General features: G+C 34.1%; 2 protein-coding genes and 1 non-coding gene across 3 annotated transcripts; all 3 read left to right on the plus strand.

Moving 5' to 3' along the window:
* The first annotated feature begins 1,626 nt into the window (after positions 1-1,626).
* Positions 1,627-2,861, plus strand: LOC120283299. Its single transcript, XM_039289942.1, has 4 exons — positions 1,627-1,672; positions 1,750-1,956; positions 2,047-2,200; positions 2,592-2,861. The coding sequence occupies exons 1-4, from the start codon at positions 1,640-1,642 to the stop codon at positions 2,597-2,599; spliced, it is 402 nt and encodes a 133-aa protein (XP_039145876.1). The 5' UTR covers positions 1,627-1,639; the 3' UTR covers positions 2,600-2,861.
* Positions 2,862-13,171: 10,310 nt separating this feature from the next.
* LOC120283607 (F-box protein At2g26160-like) lies at positions 13,172-17,477 on the plus strand. The gene is made up of 2 exons (XM_039290312.1): positions 13,172-13,462; positions 16,345-17,477. Exon 2 carries the CDS (start codon positions 16,350-16,352, stop codon positions 17,445-17,447), a length of 1,098 nt encoding a protein of 365 aa, XP_039146246.1. The 5' UTR covers positions 13,172-13,462; positions 16,345-16,349; the 3' UTR covers positions 17,448-17,477.
* On the plus strand, positions 13,777-13,868 carry LOC120250973. The gene has a single exon (XR_005533299.1). It is a non-coding gene; the product is annotated as a small nucleolar RNA Z159/U59 (small nucleolar RNA).
* Positions 17,478-19,652: the final 2,175 nt, after the last annotated feature.

Raw genomic sequence — 19,652 nt, forward strand, 5'->3', positions numbered from 1 at the left:
AAAATTGTTCCTTCTATTTACAAATTTTTTTAAAATATTTATTTATTTATTTACTTTTTAATTTTTTTTAATTTTTTTAAAACTATTTATTTATTAGTGTTTTAGAATTTTCCTTTTCTTTTTTTTTTAAATAAAAAATAAAAAAATTTAGCATTTTTTTAATTTTTAAAATTTTTCGATTTTTTCAAAAATTTCATTTAAAAAAAAAAAGCGGGCATTGTTAACAAGAAAACTATATATTCAGATGATCCTCTCGACGACGAGCAGAAGCGCATTGGTGTCTGGTGATCGGAGCGAAGGTGCTCTCCTCTCCCTCTCCCTCTCGCAGCAATCTCGAGGGCAGCGGTGATCGGAACCACAACGAAGGTATGGTGCTTTCCTCTCCCTCTAGCTATTTCGCCGTGATGTTTCCACGATCCATAGTTGATCGTTCGACATTTTTCTTGAAAAATTGACCTAATCTCTCGTCTAATCCTTTTCTTGAAGAAAAATCACTCTTAGCATCGTTTGATCCTCTTTTTTGATGAAAAATCACTCATAGCATCGTTTGATCCTTTTCCTGAAGAAAAATGACTCAATTCGTCGTTCGTTTGATATTTTTTTCTTGCAAAATTAGAAATTTATGGATGATTTGAAAGCGATAAGTCTTTGGTTATTTCTTGCAAAAGTTTCCAAAAATTGTTATTGGAATTGTTCAGGTTTACACAAGATTCTTCTATTTTGTTTACAAATTTTTATAAATTCATTTGTGCTAATGAATTTGTGTTTGTATGTCTTTTTGCAGGGACGTGAAATTTCTTTTGTTCATCGTGTAATCGAGGCAAGCGAATTCCTGGACTTAATTTATTGGTCATCTATTTTTAAGTTTTATAATAATTTAATGCCTTTAGATAAAGATCTTTGTGGTCATCATCTACTATTTGAGTATGGCAAGGCCCTGTTCTTTAAAGTTCAAATATTTGATCATGTTCTCATGCTGTAGAAACTATTAAACCACTGTAACTTGATTGTGAGATTTCTGCATAAGCAAAGAAGTAGATGTGATATGTTCTCTATTTGCAGCCATGATACGAGAGCCTTGGACTCCTTATGTTGCTTTCTTTTATGAAAATATGTATTAGGATCTAAATTATAATGCTGAACTGTTGAAATTTATGAAACTTCAAATTATTTGATTATTGAATTCAAAACTTTTTAATATTTATTGGGGATTGGTGATCGTGGCCCATGTTTAATCTTCTAAACAGTTGATTGTTTCTTAAACAAGTCTCTACCCTGGATACTGTTCATACTTTAGGATTTGACCATTCAATTGAATGATTTCTATGTTCATGAAAATCGATAACACTAATGTATAGCCTACGCATAGTAAATAATTGTGTAATCACTTCAATCACTGGTAATGTAAAACCTTACTGTATTTTCCATGTCATAATCGTAATTTTTTTTGTCTGGATAATTACAAATAATAACTCATCTACTGCTTTGCTATTAGAAATTGTTGCCATTTACCAGCCTGCCTTGAGTTTCCTGTATGTGAATTCTTTTGGGCTTTTCTCAAAGGTGTATTTTGTATTTTGGATAAGCATTAACTTGGTTAATGCTTATGACTACTCAATCAGCCCAAGGTTCGCCTACAATGGTGAAGAAGCAGCGCGACGACCGTAAAGCGGTTTGGCTTCTCTCTATTCTTGTTTTTTTTTTCTTTTTTCTTGGTCTTTAATGGTTTGTTTTTGTCACTGATTACAGGTTAGGGTGACTTGTGAGAAAGACAAGCATTTCACGCAAGCACAGAGTGTATTTCTGCAATGCATATGCGTTCTGTGCTCAAGGAATATCGACAACGAGCAGCAGCGTAAAAAGCACCAAGCCTCCAACAAAAAGACTCACAGAGGACCATGTACCCGTTGTTCCAATTATTTCGACAATGGGGATGAGAACTCGCATACATTCACTGTAATTTAAATGCGCGTTTTTACTTTTTGATATTTTTTTCAAGACAAAATAGAACTTCAAGTTACTTTCTAAATGTGATCTCTTTAACAGATTCATGGAATGTATTTTGCCGAGGCTGTGGCAGCGCGTTTCCCTGAAGCACTTGAGTTGAACGGGATCGATGTTGCTCCTGCTGATGATGATGAGCAAGCTGCTGCAGATGAGGAAACTGCTGAGTTTGAAGGGATTGATGCTGACGAGGAAGGTAATGAAGTTCATGTAGATGTTGATGGTAAAATGCCTTTATAGTTAGTTGTTATTCTATAATTTGTTTATGCTTTAATTTTGGTAATGCTTAGGACCAGATTCACCCTGCTGGCTCTAATATAATGCCTATTTTACAATAGGATTTGAGTTTTACTGATGCTTATTTTGCCTGCTTCGTCAGTTGTTAAATTTTTAATTAGCTTTGTTTAGCTTGTAAGTCTTTGATCTTTGAATTTAATTTGGGTAATCTTGAATCATTAACAATTTAACTTTGTTCATTATGTGATATGTTTTAAATATTGGCAGTTTATTTCAGTCTCCGACTTCATCTAATTACTTTTATTTATATGTCACAGCTACTTAGCTTTCAGTTTACTCGATTGTTGCAGGTGGATAATTTTGCATTTGAGTGGACATTTTGGAGCTATGAGGAGCCCCTAGGTCAGCATCTTATGATGCAGATTTCACTGACTTTGTTTCTCATTCATCTGTAGACACTGTAGACATTATTTTGATTTACGTGCCTTTAGGATTTATGCTGATATGTCATGGATGCATCTGACTTCCATTGAACTTTTAGTGTTCAATCCAACTTTTCTTACAAAGAATATTGTTAGACAAAGGATGTACTATATAGCATATGATGCGGTATTATGAGCTGTTAGGGTTCAGCTGATGATAACACTGAGTCTAAGCCTCTTCTTGTTTCGCTCCAATCTATTTATTTTGCTTGATGTTGGGCCTTACTTGCATTCCTTAAATCTTTGGTCGCAACGTCACATAGACCTAATCACTCACTTCATAAGTAGTTTCTGATCGCTTAGAATTAGCCATTTTTTTTTTTCATGCAAGCTTGTGCTTTCAACAAATTCTGTTTTAGTTGGGCCAATGCCTTATCTCTTTGTTGAAGCAGAGTAGAAACTATAGGAGGATTTTTTATCATTAGAATAATATGTGAACAATTGAGATGGATCATGGCTAAGAACAATCTTGAATGGTGTCATCTCAGTACTTCTGTGATATCAAGTATTGTGCCAAAATTTAGCTTATGGAAGTAATTCTACCACCCTTTAGGACTATGTGAAGTAAAGAATTTTAAATGTAGTTATAAACATTTGTTTAGAGCTTCTGTTTGACCATCTATTTGGGGATGACATGCAGAATTTATTGTATGTCATCCCCAAATAGAGCAATGGAATGTCCATATTTTGATAATCAATTAATGACCACCAATATCACTAAAATACCCTTTGAAATAAGTAATCCATTAATGAAATCCATAGGAATTGGCAAGGGTTGTATAGTAAGCCTCCTGGGTGAGTGTTGGCTTGCTTAGCTTGTTGACAGATCATGCACATCTTTCTGTACAGCCTTCTAGTAAAATTTTATGAGCTAAACAAGCATGTCTTTAATGTACTGACATGACCACCCAAAAAAAGATGCATGGAATTCTTGTAATAACTGTTGTTTTAGTTAAAGATCATCAGGCAGAATAATTCTTGAGTATAAGCTGATTATTGCTGCATGCATTCTGACATTTTCTTAGAAAATATGCGATGGGTAGTTTATTTTGGCTTAGAGTTCTTAATTGATATTTCAGAAAATTTCTCAATTAAAGACTGACAATTGCACCATGGAGCAAACCAAAATGAAAACCTCTTGCCATTTCCCAATTTGTAACTAAAACAATTCTTAACCAAGGGCCTCAAGTTGAGGAGTTGTCTCCAACTCCAGCTGCTATCCACAGTTTTAGTTATGCCCTAAAAGCCAAGTTTTTTCAATCTATGACGGCTAACCCACAAAGTCCAAAGAGTACACTTCTCTTGCATTAAGTCCCAAATATGCCTAGTAAGTGCAGCTTGGTTCCAAATGTGGATTGGTTTGACTCCCAAGCCACCACATTTTTTGCTTTGACATACAAAATCCCACCTAACAAGGCCACCTCTGAGATTATTATTTGAACCATGCCATAAAAAATTCCTGCAGACCTTCTCCACTTCATGAACCACAGCTTTAGGAAGAAAGAAAATTGAGCCCCAATAGATTAAATGGTTGAGAACAATCTGGCAGAACCAGGACAGGTACAGTAGCACAACCAGTTTTGAGTATGATAAAAGCTTCTTGGGCTATAGCATTCCATTGAAATCTATCTTTTTTTGGGGATCAGTTCAGTTAATGGTTTGGCGAAGAAGCATGATGCTTGATAAAGCATCGGTAATAGCCACTTAAACTTAGAAATCCTCGCAATTACTTGATTGAAATTGGTGTTGGCCATTGGAGAATAGCCTCAATCTTGGTTTTGTCCATTTTCCACACCATGGACTGAAACTGTGTCCCAAATATTCAAGTTGAGGAAGACCAAAACTGCATTTGGAATACTTGGCAAATAATTGATGTTACTTTGAGTCGAAAGTTTTGTCTCTTAATGTTGTAGATGGGCATATAAGTGCACTGTATACCAAAATATCATTGAAAAAATCAAAAGCATCCAAGAAAGGAAGGGAACATAAAAAATTCACTGCTTATTTCTTCTTCAAAGATTTCTAATGTAAAAACTTGATTTTTACAACTCTCACATCTTTCCTTTATAATGTTTACATGGGTTTGAAAATAAAAACTAACCTCTTAATAATAAGGAAACTAAGTTTCTTTGATTCATTCTAGAAGTTTTAACTAAAATACTAATACAAATTTCCTTAAAGCAAAATGAAATATCTGATACATTAAAAATTAGAATGTTGTTGGTGCATTTGATGACCCAAATGGCATAACAAGCCATTGAAGGTGGTGATGATGTGTTCGAAATATGGTTTTATGCCTATCTTCATGATGCAATATAATTTGATGCCAATTGGATCTTAAATCCAATTTAGAAAAATAGGCAGCTCCAAATAATTCATCTGGAAGCTCTCAACAATTGTTGGAATGGGAAAAACATTCTTGATTGTATGGCATTGACTGCCCTGTACAGAATCTTCATGACCACCTTTTTTTTTTGGTGACTAATAAAATCGGGAAAGAGAATTATCTTGTACTAGTTCAATAAGGCCATCTTGTAGCAGCATCTGAGAGATCATTTTAACTGGAGAGGAGTCTGGAATGGAATCAAATTCTTGAAAGTGGTAAACCAATTGAGGTGGAAAATACTGCTTGGTGTTTGAGTCGTAAGTCCTGGTGGCTACTTGGCATAGGAGGAGGAAAAATCAATTGCAAATCAGGCTCCTTAACTGTCTAAGTATAGCATTCTTGAATTGCCTTGCGGAGCATAACCTATGAAACTGATGAACTGAAATAAATCCAGCCTACGCATTTCAGTCACCATGCAGCATGGTAAAATGATTGTCTTGATAAAATTGAAGAAGTGATTTAATATAATTAGCAATGTGAGGCCCAAGTGGTTAACCAGCCAGCTCCTAAGATAATACCAGCACTAACAATTGGTAATAAATACACAGGAAATTGCAAAAAATGACCTTGTACTTGAAGCTATTCTCCAACGGAACCTTCCACTTGCAGAGAATAACCATAGCCCGCCAAAACTTAGAAGGATTGAGCTGAAACAATTGTAGGGTGTAAAAATTTAGTAATTATTGATTGAATAAAAATTGATCACTGTCTTCATCTAAGGTAGTGTTTGTTTGGAGAATTTTTGGAATTACATGTAACTAGAGTTACTAAGTTTTTAGAAATCTAATGTTTTGTTCACAAGATTCTAAAAACTTATGCAACTAATATCCTATCCAATGAGGGATTTGGTTTTATGGCCAATTTGGTCATAAAACCAAATCCTTTGTTTGTAGACTTCTTCGCATGCATAATTTGTGACCTATATGTGACCAATTAAAGAAAACAAGTATTGTCAAACATTCGTAGATACTTTTGTTGAGTGGAAAAATTAATCCTAAATTTAATAATTATTTTACTAACTAATTTAATAATAAAATTAATATCTAAAATGATCAATACAATTATTAAAATCATTAAATAACATGTTTAAAAATTGTATGAAAAGTTCATAACTACTCTTTTTGTTGGGCTAATAATCAAATTCAAAAATTACAAAATATAATAAAAATATAATAAATATACTAATAAATTTAATAACTAATTTAATAATAAAATTAATAGTTAAATTAATTAATACGGTATTTAAATCATTAAAATGACATTAAAATATTTGGCATGTAAAAGGTTTTTAATTCCAAATTTACACCAATTTTTCTGACCAAATTTACAAATTTTCCTAGTAAGTTAGGAAATAGAAGTTACATTTCTATCATTTTTTTTTCTAATTTGGATGATGAATGGGGGTGGATCACCATCTGCACCATAGTTGATTAATTGAGGGATTATATTACTCAAATTAGGTTAAAGACCAACTTGAAATTTCATCAAAAATTAATTTTTACAAAGATAGTTGGTAATATGCATATATGTATACACCCTAGAAAAAGTTATATCTGCACATATGCCTCAAAAATAAAACAATTATAAATACATTCACAAACTTACTGAAGGATGTATAAATGTTAAAGCTGTAGTTTGTTGTTTTGTTCTTAGTAGTTAGGTATTGGGAAGTTTGCTTGTCTTTCGAGATATAGGCTAAGTTTTGGTGTTCTTTGATTCAATTATCAATAAATCTTCAATTGTTTTTCTTTGATCTCTATCAAATTGGTACCAAAGCTAATTCCTAAGATGATGGTTGCTAAGAAGATGAAAGCCCTAGAGAAAAAATTGAAAAACAAGGTAAAGGAAATATAGCTCAATGATGGAAGGATGACTTTCACTAGGCACAATATTTTTGACATTCCACCAGAGTAAATCATGTTTCCATGAGAATTTAGAATCCACTGCGTGGTTGTCCTGTAAAGTGCGAATAACTGGACCATACTGAGAATCTGATAGGCATGGCCCATAAAGATTTGTATTAGCTCCAAATGCAAAATGGGAAAGAGTTAGTTAGGTATTAAAGAGTCAGTCAGAGGTAGATTAGTAATTTAGTTTTTAGAGTTTCAATATAAACAAGAGATTAAGAAGCTAGATGGAGGTCATGCTGTGGTTTGTTTTTTTTTCTTAGTAGTTAGGTATTGGGAAGTTTGCTTGTCTTTTGAAATATAGGCTAAGTTTTGGTGTTCTCTGATTCAATTATCAATAAATCTTCAATTGTTTTTCTTTGATTTCTATCAAATCGGTACCAAAGCTAATTCCTAAGATGATGGTTGCTAAGAAGATGAAAGCCCTAGAGGAAAAAGTGAAAAACGAGGTAAACGAAATATACTCAATGATGGAAGGATGACTTTCACTGGGCACAATATTTTTGCCATTCCACCACTTTCCCTCCAATTCATCTTCCTTGTACTTGCCCCCACCCTCAGCTGAATCAGACACCTGTCCTTCCTTTAGTGTCACCTTCAATGGGTATATAATACTGAACTGCTTGTTCTTGTTTGTACAAAAGATTTCAGATTTCTTCTTGGCTTTATTATAGATTTTCCAGCTAATTTTTGTTCTTGTGACTATAGTTTAGTTTCCTTGATCATCCAGTGCAGATATGTGACAGATAAAGGACAAAGTTAAACCTCACTGTTGTTTATTTAAAAATAAAATTTTCACAGTATGCACACTTGCATTTTTATGCAGAAACTCCTGTTTAATCTCAATCTCTTATATATGATCCTTTTTCTTTTTTTCTTTTATGCTTTTCTTAGTCAAATCTTAGCTTATAGCAACATCTTCTCAATGCTTTCAGAATGATGTATTTCATTTTGTTCGAATTGTTTGTCAAAATTACGTCATTGTAGTTATAAGCAGGTGATAATGGGATGAAGAAAATATCTCCTTCATACAGATCATGATCAGCAAATTGCTGCGGAAATTAAACATGAATTTTTTCTGACAAAGTGGAAAGACACGTGGGCATCAGTCTGCTGCCAAATTTGGTTTTTGACGTCGATGGTTTTTCCATACTATAACTGTGAGTTTAACTTATCTAATTTTTTTGATCAAGTTCTCTCCTTCCATAGTGTAATGATCCTGTACTTTGCTGTCACCTTGCTTTAACTTTGGGCTTGACTGTAAAGTAACCATAGATAGGTCAATCACTGTGTTATCAAAGAAAAAAACAATTCCAAGAGTTTGCTTTGACATTAATAGGGCATTACAGGTTCTATTGTAGCATATTTTCTTGTCATGACTCTTGATTCTTTATCTCCACAACTGCTTAATTACTCCGTGAAGTTTTAAAAGTTTTGGCAAGTTGAAATTCTCCGCACTTTGTGAAGTCCAATCTCTGAGGATAAACTAATTCTCTTTGCTTTTGCGCTGCAGTTGATTGGAAGAATCGTCACATGCCTCCAGATAGCTTTCGCAATCACAATATTGAAGAAACAAAACTATGGTGTTTAAGGCTTCTAGGTAATTCATTTGAACATCTCCGTCAGGCAAGTCCTCAGCTGACCAATTTATTTTCTTATATAGTAAAACAACAAAGTGCCTGACTAGTTTTTTCTCATGTCATGCTATTGTGCTTCATCAACTTTCTTCTGGTGAGCTCACTCTGTGTCAAGATTCCTAAAGCTTGGACAAGTGCGGGACTCTAATCCTTTCATGTAAGGATTTCTTTGCTTGAATTGATAATGTGATCTCTAGATGTCCTCAGTTAAAGCAACTGAATAGAGTGGTCAGTGGTAAGTGCAATTATCCACACATTTACTCAGAAAGCATTCCATGTCTAAGTATGATCAGATATACTCCTGGACATCTCCAATTGTTGATTCCTTGATTCTTATGCTGAATGATGGTACATTATCGCATTTCAAATGAGTTCAATACCGATTGGGTGCTTTTTCTTCAATGTTTTGACAATTTATTTGTGTGTTGCAGGTACTGTATTTTTTGCAAACAATAACCTATATTTTTTTCAAATATAATCACTCGTATTAGTATATAAAAGTAGAATTTAGAAATGTGACTAGTGAATACTCAGACTTTTGTTTCTTCAAAACAGCAATTTTTTTTTTTTTTTGATAAGGAAGCCAAAGGCTAACAAAAGAGCAAAAAAACTAGACTAACAACAGACTTAGAAATGAAGTTTGTGGAGCTCACAGAGCTCATCAATCCAAAAGGGACGCTCCATGCCTCTGAAGAATAGAGAGAGCTGCGGATTAAATCTCCCAAAGCTAGCAAGATGATCGGCGAAGCTGTTGAGATCTCTGGGGATAGTTTCGACTGTAACATTAGGGAACAAATCCAGATTCTTCCGCATTGTTTGAAAATCAGTGGAAACATGTCAGGCAACGCTGGCATTGAAATGCTTTAGCAATTGAGCCACACCCGGACAATCACAGAAAACATGATCTGGGGTCCATCCACGAGCAATGCAGGTCCGAAAAGCAAGATTGATAGCAGCGAGTTAAGCTTGGATTGGCGAGGAAGAACAGGTGCCCATCGAACCTGCAGAAAGAATATGATTTGAATTAGTGAGGATAATAAAGCCAAGGCCAGCACAAAGGGTACTGGCAGACCAAGAAGCATCAGTAAAGATAAGAGTGGATGCTCTGTTAGCACACAGGAGCGCCCGGTGCCAAGAAGATTTAATCCGAAAATCAGAATAGAAGGACCAGGCGCGGGGGATGATCACAGAAGGATTAAAGGTCTCATTGTGAAAGACAAAATTGCATCGGAGTTTCCAAATGAGCCAGCAAACAGTTGCGATAAGGGCCTTAGCCCAAGGGTCCTTGATCACCACAAGCCAGAAACCTGAGCACAAAGAGTTGAGCAGATGTGAATTGAGACCAATCATATTAAACAGATCATGCCAACAATGCAAAATTTTAGGACAATTCCAAATTATATGCTCAATAGTTTCAGCCTTCAACCTACAAAGAGGACACGGGTTGTTAGGGCCAATATTAAGATTGTAAAGATAAGCATAAGTAGGAAATTTGCCATGAGCAAGTTTCCAGAGATGCACTTTGATGCGGGGCATAACAGGAAGTCGCCAAATTTCCAACCAACCATCCCAGCAGTCCTGAATATAACTTTTGGAATTAAGGTGATTGTACACTGCAGGAGCAATAGATGCCTTGCAAGAAGAGGTGTTCCATTTCCAGACCAGAGTATTATCAGTATTGTAGTGAATATCGTTGATGTTGCTTAAATTAATAGAACTTCCAAACAAACTTTCCAAAGCAATAGGGCAAAAACCATCCGAAGAAAACAAATCCGAGAAATTTATGTCTTCCAAATTCAGAGAAGAGTTGAGAAATGTGGGTTTCTGAGAGATAGGAAGATCGAAAAAGCAAGCATTTTTCCAGATATCAACAAGATCAGGGCTGCAAGAAAGAAGTTTAATGTCCGATCTCAAAACTTACAAATGGATTTATAAAACCAAGAAGAGTTAGAGATATTTTCCGGATTCCAAAGACGCCAACCATTGTATTTGTTATGAAAGATGTTAACCCATATTTTATCATCAGAGTTCAAGATAGAAAAAATGTTTTTCGCCATGAGAGAATGATTCACAAGCCTAAGGTTACGGATACCAAGACCCCCCTCAAACTTACAAAGTGTAGTAACTGTCCAACCGATTGAGTGGAAACCCCTATTACTTCTGCTCCTACCCCAGAGAAAGTTCCGAGCATACTTGGAAATCATGTCTAAGATAGTAGCAGGGAGATTCATAACTGAAAGGATATAATTGGGAATGGAAAAAACAGTGCTATTCAGAAGGGTTGTTCTACCAGCAAGGGAAAGGGAAGAATGATTCCATGAATGAATAATTTTATTAACTCTATCAGGGATAAATTGGAATTGATTAATTGTCAACCTTTTGGGAGAGATAGGGATCTCTAGATAGGTGAAAGGAAAGTTACCCAACTTGATGCCAAGGATTCTAGATATGGCATTGGCTAGTAACTTATTACACCAAGAAGGTACAAAAACAGCAGACTTTAGAAGGTTTGGTTTTTGGCCAGTGAAAGCATGGTAAACATTGAGACACAAGAGACAATTCCTGGCATTTCGCCTACTAGCCCTAGTGACAAGGATAAGGTCATCCGCAAACATTAGGTGGTTGAAGTTGTAGGTGAGGTCTTGGTTGAAGCCATGAATCATGTCCATTTGAAGAGCTTTGTTTAGAATGGCAGTGAGGTTCTGAGAGACAAGGATGAAGAGGAGAGGGGAGATGGGGTCACCTTGACGGACTCCCCTACTGCTCTTAATCCAGGAGGTGTTATGACCATTAACAAGAAAAGAGAAGAAGGATGAGGTAATGCAGGCATTAATCCAAGTAATCCAATTTTCGGGGAAAAGCATTCTTCGGAGGGTAGCAATAATGGCGGCCCACTCAATAGTATCAAAGGCCTTTTCAATATCAATTTTGCAAATCATCCTAGGGGGAGTACCATTCTCATTTTCTATACTATGGACAATCTCCTGGGCTGCGATAGTATTATCAAAAGCGCCACGCCCAGGGATAAATCCAGATTGCTCGGGACCAATAAGCTTATGAATCACTCTCTTAAGACGATTAGCAAGCATTTTAGTGATAATTTTGTACAAGAACTTGTTGTACAAGAACTTTGTGTAGGGGTGCATGAAATACTCAGTTGTACTTGTATCATATTGGACTGAATTTCGCTGATTTGATTATTTATTTATTTATTTGCTTTTACAGGGTATATTCAGTGAAGAACAGATACAAGATTGTGTTTAATCTTCTCCAAAGTTGTGGCGACATCTAAACTTCACTGCTGGAGTAAATAGATGTGCATCTGAAGATCCAAGAATCTTCAGAACCAGAAATAGTTTTAATTTTTCCCCCTTTTTTGTTTTCAATCATTTATTATTGTCCAAACCTGCAATAATCTCATCTTAGAATCAAAGCATTTACATTATATTGACTTAATACGATTTTTATTCCTGGGCGCATTACTTCATATTTTTTAGAACCAATTTACTCATCATGTTGAATTTCTTGCATGTTTTTCATGACTAATAATGTGCTGGATGTTGTAAAATTGGTTAAAGTTATATAAACTCTATGTGCTTTGTTTCGATTCTTTTCATTGCATATATAGGGCAATTGGGTATTACTTTCAAACCTAAATTTAATTGTAACTCAGATATATGTATGTATATATACCACTTCGATTAGAATTATTATTGCACTAATTTATACTCAACTAGAGTTATACTTGTGCAATGCACAGTAAAGATAAAGATAATATGATTTTTATAATATTATTTGCACTAATGATATAGTTGTAATGTGTAATACTTATTAATTTTTGACTAATTTTGAAAATACTATATCTCCAAAATTCTCTCAATTGGAACCTTCCATTGATTTATTTGATAAAATGAACATTTTTTTTTTTTTGCTTTGTATTTTAAAAAATTATTTAAAAAATAACCACCTAAAAAAATTGAATCAGTAAAATAGCATAAAAAATGAAAAACATATATATATAGACTTTTTATTTATAGATAATCTTCTTATATATATAATTTATGAATAGACGGAAATATACTTTAATATATTATAAGATAAAAGAACTTATCTCAATAGTTTGAACAGTTATTTTATTAAATTTTAAATAATAAAACAATCTTGAGATAAATTAACTTTTGGAAATTTATTATAATATATTATGAAATAAATTAAGCTCTCTATATTTTAAAAAAATTATTTTAAAATATATTAACATTGAAATATGCAGAAATTAATTTCAATATATATTGTCAAGGTAAGAAAATCCATTCATATTTAAAAAATTTAATTTAAAAGGTAATCTCTTTCTTAAATTGAATCAGTATTGAATAAGATATTTTAAAAAATTAATCTTAGAAATATATCATTTACATTTATAAATTATATACCCTAAAAAATATTCCAGTGGAGGAATAATAAAAAAATATTCCAGTGGAGGAACTAGAATATTTTTTTATTATGAATCCGTGGCCCCTCCTTCGCACGAATTCCCTTCTTCTCAAAAACTCCACAGGATCCAGAGCCTCAGTCTGCTGCGTTGCCGACTGCCACGCCCAGAAGCTTGAAGCCGTTGCCGGAGTGGAACATCCAAAGCACCCTCCCACCTCCGAGCCGGCTGATGAGCGGCAGCGCCGACGCCTGAAGTCATGATAACAAGGATTAGGGTTTGATCTAGGGCACCGACTCTCGGAGTCTATAAAAGGGCTGGTGTTGCGGTTTTCTTGTTCCACCTCTTTTCATTCTTCACGCGGCGGCGAAACCGGAGAGGTATGCTGAGCTTTTCTTCAGATTTGTTTCTTTCTTCTCTGTTAAATGGTCATGCTTTCATTTCAAAGGATTTGATGTATAAAAGTTGGATCTTTGTGATTGGTTTTGTTGAATTTGCGGGTTCTAATGGTTCATTGCTATAGCGTTTGATCCAAAAATAGTTGAATCATTATGAATGCTGATGCTTACTTTTTGGAATATTATGCTTCCATTAGATCGTGATTTTATTCAGAAAAAAAGTTTGATCTTGATTTCATTCAGAAAGGTTTGATTTTTGAATTGTTTTGGTGTCGTTGTCGTTGTGGTTTTGGATTGTTTCCTATGATGATCAATAGAATACTTTCGTTCTCCCGAGGGTGAATGTTGCCCATGCGGAGTTATTTCTGGAGACCTGAACTGAGGAAACTAAACTCGTTTCTAAAGCCAAGGCTGCCAATGCTTTGGGTAGTTTTTTTTTTCTTTGGGAGACGGGAAGTCCTCACTTCTTCTTTGATTCATATGCTAACTTTTTTTTCTCTATGGTTGATTTTTTTTTTTTTTTTAATAATCTGTATAAGTTTGTGTTGTGTCCTTATTTATGATTTCCCTGTTTTGATCCCTGTGATGATATCCATTTTAAATTAAAGTAGTGGTCTGACAACAATATGGTGAATGGAATGTTTCTGAGGGGTTTTTTGTTAGGATATGCAACACCTAAACTTTCATTAGTTGTGCCACTTGCTTAAATATCCTCTCAATGCTCTTTTATTATCCCTAATATGACTTTTTTTTTAAATTTACGCATACATTTACATGCATACAATCAAGACTAGGAGTTTTGGTTATTGCTTGGCCATTCTTATTGAACTTTTTTTCAGGAAAAATTATCTTAATGCTGTTGTTCTGAGGTGTTGTCTTCTCAATGCTTAAGGATATTCATAGTTGTGTTAATGATCTGCTAATAATATGTTCCTTGATTTTTTTATTATTGTGTGTCGTTGTTTCTGCTGTAATTTCCCAGTGATTTTAAAATACAAATGTTTCAGCCTTGTCTAAACATCAATGTTGAAAGTTTTAATTTTCTTCTGAGGGAGAGCAATTTTTTTACCGGTTTGGTGGTGTTCTTCAAATGGATGTTAATACATGTCTTAGTTGCAACTCTGGTAGAAATTTTGGGGAAAAAAGATTTTGATTGATTAGCTATGTGAACGACTTGAGAAAAGAAGTTTCCCTTATATATATATCATTGCTTCTTCTAGTAGTTCCTCCTTATATATATATCATTGCTTCTTCTAGTAGTTCCTCCTTATATATATATCATTGCTTCTTCTAGTAGTTCCTGAGGAATACAAAGGAATCATGTTGTGTATAAATAGGGAAAAATGATAACGGTTATAATTATAACGACTATATTTACAACGGCTATTTTTCAAATTTTAATTACCAACTGTTATAATCCAACGGTTATTTTTATTATGTAATAATTATTTATTATGCAAAACAAACACTCATTATGTAAGAAAAAAATATGTAATAATTTTTGTAATATTTTTTATTTTGTTACCCAAACACCTATTCTGTAGGAATAAAATATGCCATAATTTCTGTAATAATCACTTGCACTTCATGTATAATAAAATCATGACATATTTTTTTATTTTCCATCCAAATATGCATTAAATAAGCTTTGGCAGAAGAACTTTTATTATTTGGCACGTGTCAAATTCACTTTGTTGCTTTAATATATATATATATAATATTTAATTAAAACTCAGTCTTAATCCTAATTCAATTCGGATAAATATTGTGCTAATTTATCTTTTAATTTAGATTAAGACTCAGCCTTAATTCTAATTCTACTAAGATTAGAAAAGCCTAATTTATTTTCTATATATATTTATATACATAAATATGTATAATAGAGGAGCATTAATACATCAATCTCTTTCTCTCTCTCTCATCAACAAGAAGCGGCCTGCAATTGAAATCTCTCTCAAGTTTTTATTAAAAGTTCAATATTTTTTCCTTCTTAATTTTATGTATTAATTTTGTAAAAAATACATCAAATTAACTCGTGAGGAGGATAATGCTTTTTTATGCATAAATTATGTATTGCTGTGCATATCCGTCAAACTATATATAATATTTTCAAATTTATCAAGATTCATGTTGATCATTGATGATTCCTTTTTGTTTTTTGTTTTTTGTTTTTTTTTACACAATCATTCTGAGGAGATTTAAGCTTGCTTTTCAGAATTTTTTTGTTTTAATTTTTCTCAAATATTTCGATTCTAATTTGGGCCAAATAATAATTAAAAGTGTAATTAGGGTTTTTTTTTTCTATCTTTTGTCTCTGCAATTTTATTTTTAATTTACGACGACTTTATCTTATCTTTTTGAATCTTATTTATTTATCTTATTCAATTCTGTCAGCATAATTGCTTACAAAGATAAATATGGTTTTATGTTTTAAGTATGCGTTGTATATTGTTCATATATTCATATCCACAATTTCCAAAAATACTAAGATATTTAATTAGAAAAGAAAATTGTGTTCCTGTAGTTTTTAAAATAAGATTATCATATTAGGATGTGTGAATCTAAAATATATATGGTACATTAGTTTCTTTTGTCATTTTATATGAAAATCAAGCATGTATGGCCAATATGATTTTATTTTCAATTTACAGATAGTTATGTAATTTATAGTTTTTCCAGATGATAAATGCAAAATGGCAATTTTAAACATTGTACATTCACATCTTTGAGAAATGTTCATGTTTTGCGAAAGTTTTTTAATATATGCCTCTAGCATTAAAAAGAATTAAAGACATGAATAAATAAATAAGAGTTGGAGCAATGTATTTCTCTTCCTAAACTAAATGTAATTTGCAAAATTGAAGGTACAATGGCATATCGTCATGAGGTGCGGAGGGATGTCATAAGAGATGTCACAAAGTATTTACCACTTCAGGATTATATCCGTTTCGGTGCTATTCACCCTTCTTGGTCTGCAGTGGCTAAAGCAAGATATCGTCTTCCAGGAATCCCGTTATTAATTGCCAATGATGATAACCCAAGAGGCAACCCAAGATTGTTCAACGTATTCAGTCAAAAATCTTATCCGTTAGATCTTCCTGATGGATATCATTGTTGTGGTTCATCTCGTGGTTGGTTACTAATAATGGATTTAAGCTTGAAAATGTGCTTGTGGAATCCTTTCTCTAAAACTCAGATCGAGCTACCTACATTCTTGTCGAGTGAAAGCGAATGTAGACGATATGAAAGCCTAGTCAGAGACACCAAACAAGCAGATGACCCTACAGATGTGATATTACGAGAAAGGCTTGTAGCTAGAGTTGTTTTATCAGCTGATCCCGAAAGGTGCTCGGATTTTGTTATTATGGTGATTGGCTTCTGCGCTTCAGAACTTAAATTCTGGAGGTTAGGTGATTCATCTTGGACTCACATACCTAATGTTTGGTTTCTTGATGTTATATGGTACAATGGAGCATTTCATGGTTTGTCTACCCAAAAAGAAGTCTTTATGGTTTGTCTCACTCCAAAGTTGGAATTAAAGAAAGTTGCTTACTACCGGAATCCTTTTCCTTGCAACGTGAGATATTTAGTTGATTGCATGGGTGATTTATTGATTGTGGAGAGAAACACAAACCAAACATACACTATGCATACTTACACAAGCTCATTTTTGGTGTATAAATTGGATAAGAAAAGGATGGTGTTTAAGAAAGTGAAAAGTATTGGAGACCATGCTTTGTTTTTAGGAAGAAATCCTACCATCGCTATTCCGGCCAATAAATTTCCTGGATGTTTGAGTGACAGTATTTATTTCACAGATAATGACCCTTTTATTTATCGTATATATAGATATGAAGATATTGGTCTCTACAATATGAAAAACAAGATATTTGAGATATTCCCTCCAAAACATATTTGTATTACTTCACGATATCAACCATTATGGTTGGAAGCTTGTTTACAATAGTTAATTAGACGATGAAATATTTTTATGTTTTTTATTTTCTTTATTTGCAATTTTGTTTGTCTCTTTTGGCCATTATAAAAGACTTTTGTCAAAAACTTGAATTTGCAGTTGGGATCATAATATTGGTTACAAGTGAATGTAACAGAAGCACTATATATCTATTTTGGTTCGATGAATTCGCAACAAATATTGCTATCATATTTATACGTACGGTACCATATTGTTTTTTCTGGTCACACAGTCATACCACAGTTATGCTCCTCTATAAATACTAAATCGTACTAATTAGCAATTTTTTAGACTAATTAATGTGCATCTTCATTCATTCACACTAATTCAAAACTCACTCCCTAATTAATATCCATCTCCACTCACTCACTCACACGAACATAAAAATCAATTAATGGTTCTCACTCACACAGTTACACAAACGAGAACATTGAGGAGGTCTCTGCTTCACCGCGGACGACACCTTCATCTCGGTGTCCGCTTCGAGGATCATTGAGGTCTCTGCCAAGCGCGTCACCGTCAACACCACCTTCATCGATCTCCATGCGATGCAATCTCAGGTTCATCATCTTTTTCTCTGTTGCAATCCTTCAGCTGATTGCTGCCTAACCTGCAATTACCCACTGGAACAGTATAAATAACAGGAACAAATTAACTGATATTAGGATCTCACTGATCCTTGCATAACTAACAAGACACTAACAACATTACATAAAGACTCAACAATAATGCAGAAAATAAAACACAGATCATAGACCAAGGTCTGGAGATCTCTAAAACCAAATCACCCCAAGAAGGAAGAGGAACAGGAAGGATGGATGAGAATTCTTCAATAATTCCACGCCTTTCCAGGATGAGTTGCTTTCATGGCCATTTGATTGAAACTGGGCCTATATGTCTGGACATTTAGTGAGCCTATGGAGAATCTCTGATCAGGACGCCCAAAGACGAAAATACCCTTGCTCCCTCTGAGTACCCAACAAAACTGTTCAGGGGTAATTAATGTAAATTCCCTTCCCGGTTTGCTTCTCCATTTCAAAATACACTGAAAAGACATAGTTACCCTTTTCCCTTCAGTCAATCCACAGTAACAGTTCGGGGTTAACTTATGTAATTTCACTCAATCCAAACATACTGATTTTACTAAAAAGTCCCTCCTTATGTGCCTACCGGATTTAACTGTAGAGGTTACTGGGTGTCATTTCCCCTTCTCAACTTTCCCGCCAGGCAGTTCCCGCCCCCCCTCTTCGACTGGACCCCTTCTTCTTCTAATTTATTCTTCTCTTACTATTACTAGAATCACCTTGCAACATTCTCTGTCCTCCTCTTCGTCCTCGCTCTCCTCCGGGTCAACTCCCAGGTCTCTTCTTCCGAGATTCTTCTCAGTGACCCTGAAACCCCATTGTTGGAATCCCTAAGATCGCTTTTCTCTTTCTTGCCCGTGCTCATCTGCCTCTTGATTTCCTCTGGCACTGCTTTTTTAAGGTTGCCTTCGATGTCTTTTTTTGGGGTTTTGATTGTTTTCTTGGGGGTTTTTTTTGGTGTTTGGAAGAATGGCGAAGTGGGGCGGTTCTTGATTTATGTTCTTTCGGAGCCTGGATTCATGTTTTTTTTTTTTCAATTTGTTTTTGTTTTCAGTTTGGGATTTGATTGGTTCTGGCTTTGTGTTCTAAAGAACTTGTAGTGGTTTTGTTGTAGGTGGCTTGGGGAGAGTCTAGTATGATTGAAGCGGAGAGGTTGCTTCTCAGTGTGGCATCGGAGGATCTGGCAAACCAGCACTTTGTTTTGCTCTCTGATAGGTAAGATTGTTTATAGTGAAGGTGCTTTTTGTCCTTTATTTGCTGTTGTCACATATGAATAGAATTCTCTGCTTAATTGTCCTGAAATATCTTCTATCTAATTTTGAATGTTGTATTTGTTAGTACTGTTTATGTTATGGATTTTATCAATTTTTTATGTTACCTATAGCAAAATAGCAAAGCCAACGGCAATAAGATTGACTACTGAATAATACCATCAACATGGAGTAGGTATTGTTGTTTATAAATTCGGTTTATGAGGGCTTGATTTAATTTATATATGTTGTGATTTGTTGATAAAACCTTTCATTTGATTTGTTAGTACTGTTTATGTTGGGCTTGATTTAATCTTGTATCTTCTTACGTTCGTTGTTAATTGTAGAATCTATATATTGTT

Source organism: Dioscorea cayenensis, chromosome 19 (genome assembly GCF_009730915.1).
Source record: "Dioscorea cayenensis subsp. rotundata cultivar TDr96_F1 chromosome 19, TDr96_F1_v2_PseudoChromosome.rev07_lg8_w22 25.fasta, whole genome shotgun sequence".
Taxonomy (NCBI): Eukaryota; Viridiplantae; Streptophyta; class Magnoliopsida; order Dioscoreales; family Dioscoreaceae; genus Dioscorea; species Dioscorea cayenensis.

What these genes read in the sequence shown, in the direction of transcription:
- LOC120283299 (XM_039289942.1), top strand. Translation starts at nt 1,640, where the DNA reads ATGGTGAAGAAGCAGCGCGACGACCGTAAAGCG. An exon ending in AGCGCGACGACCGTAAAGCG is followed by an intron (nt 1,673 to 1,749) that starts GTTTGGCTTCTC and finishes CACTGATTACAG; the next exon opens with GTTAGGGTGACTTGTGAGAA. An exon ending in AGAACTCGCATACATTCACT is followed by an intron (nt 1,957 to 2,046) that starts GTAATTTAAATG and finishes TCTCTTTAACAG; the next exon opens with ATTCATGGAATGTATTTTGC.
- LOC120283607 (XM_039290312.1), top strand. Translation starts at nt 16,350, where the DNA reads ATGGCATATCGTCATGAGGTGCGGAGGGATGTCATAAGAGATGTCACA.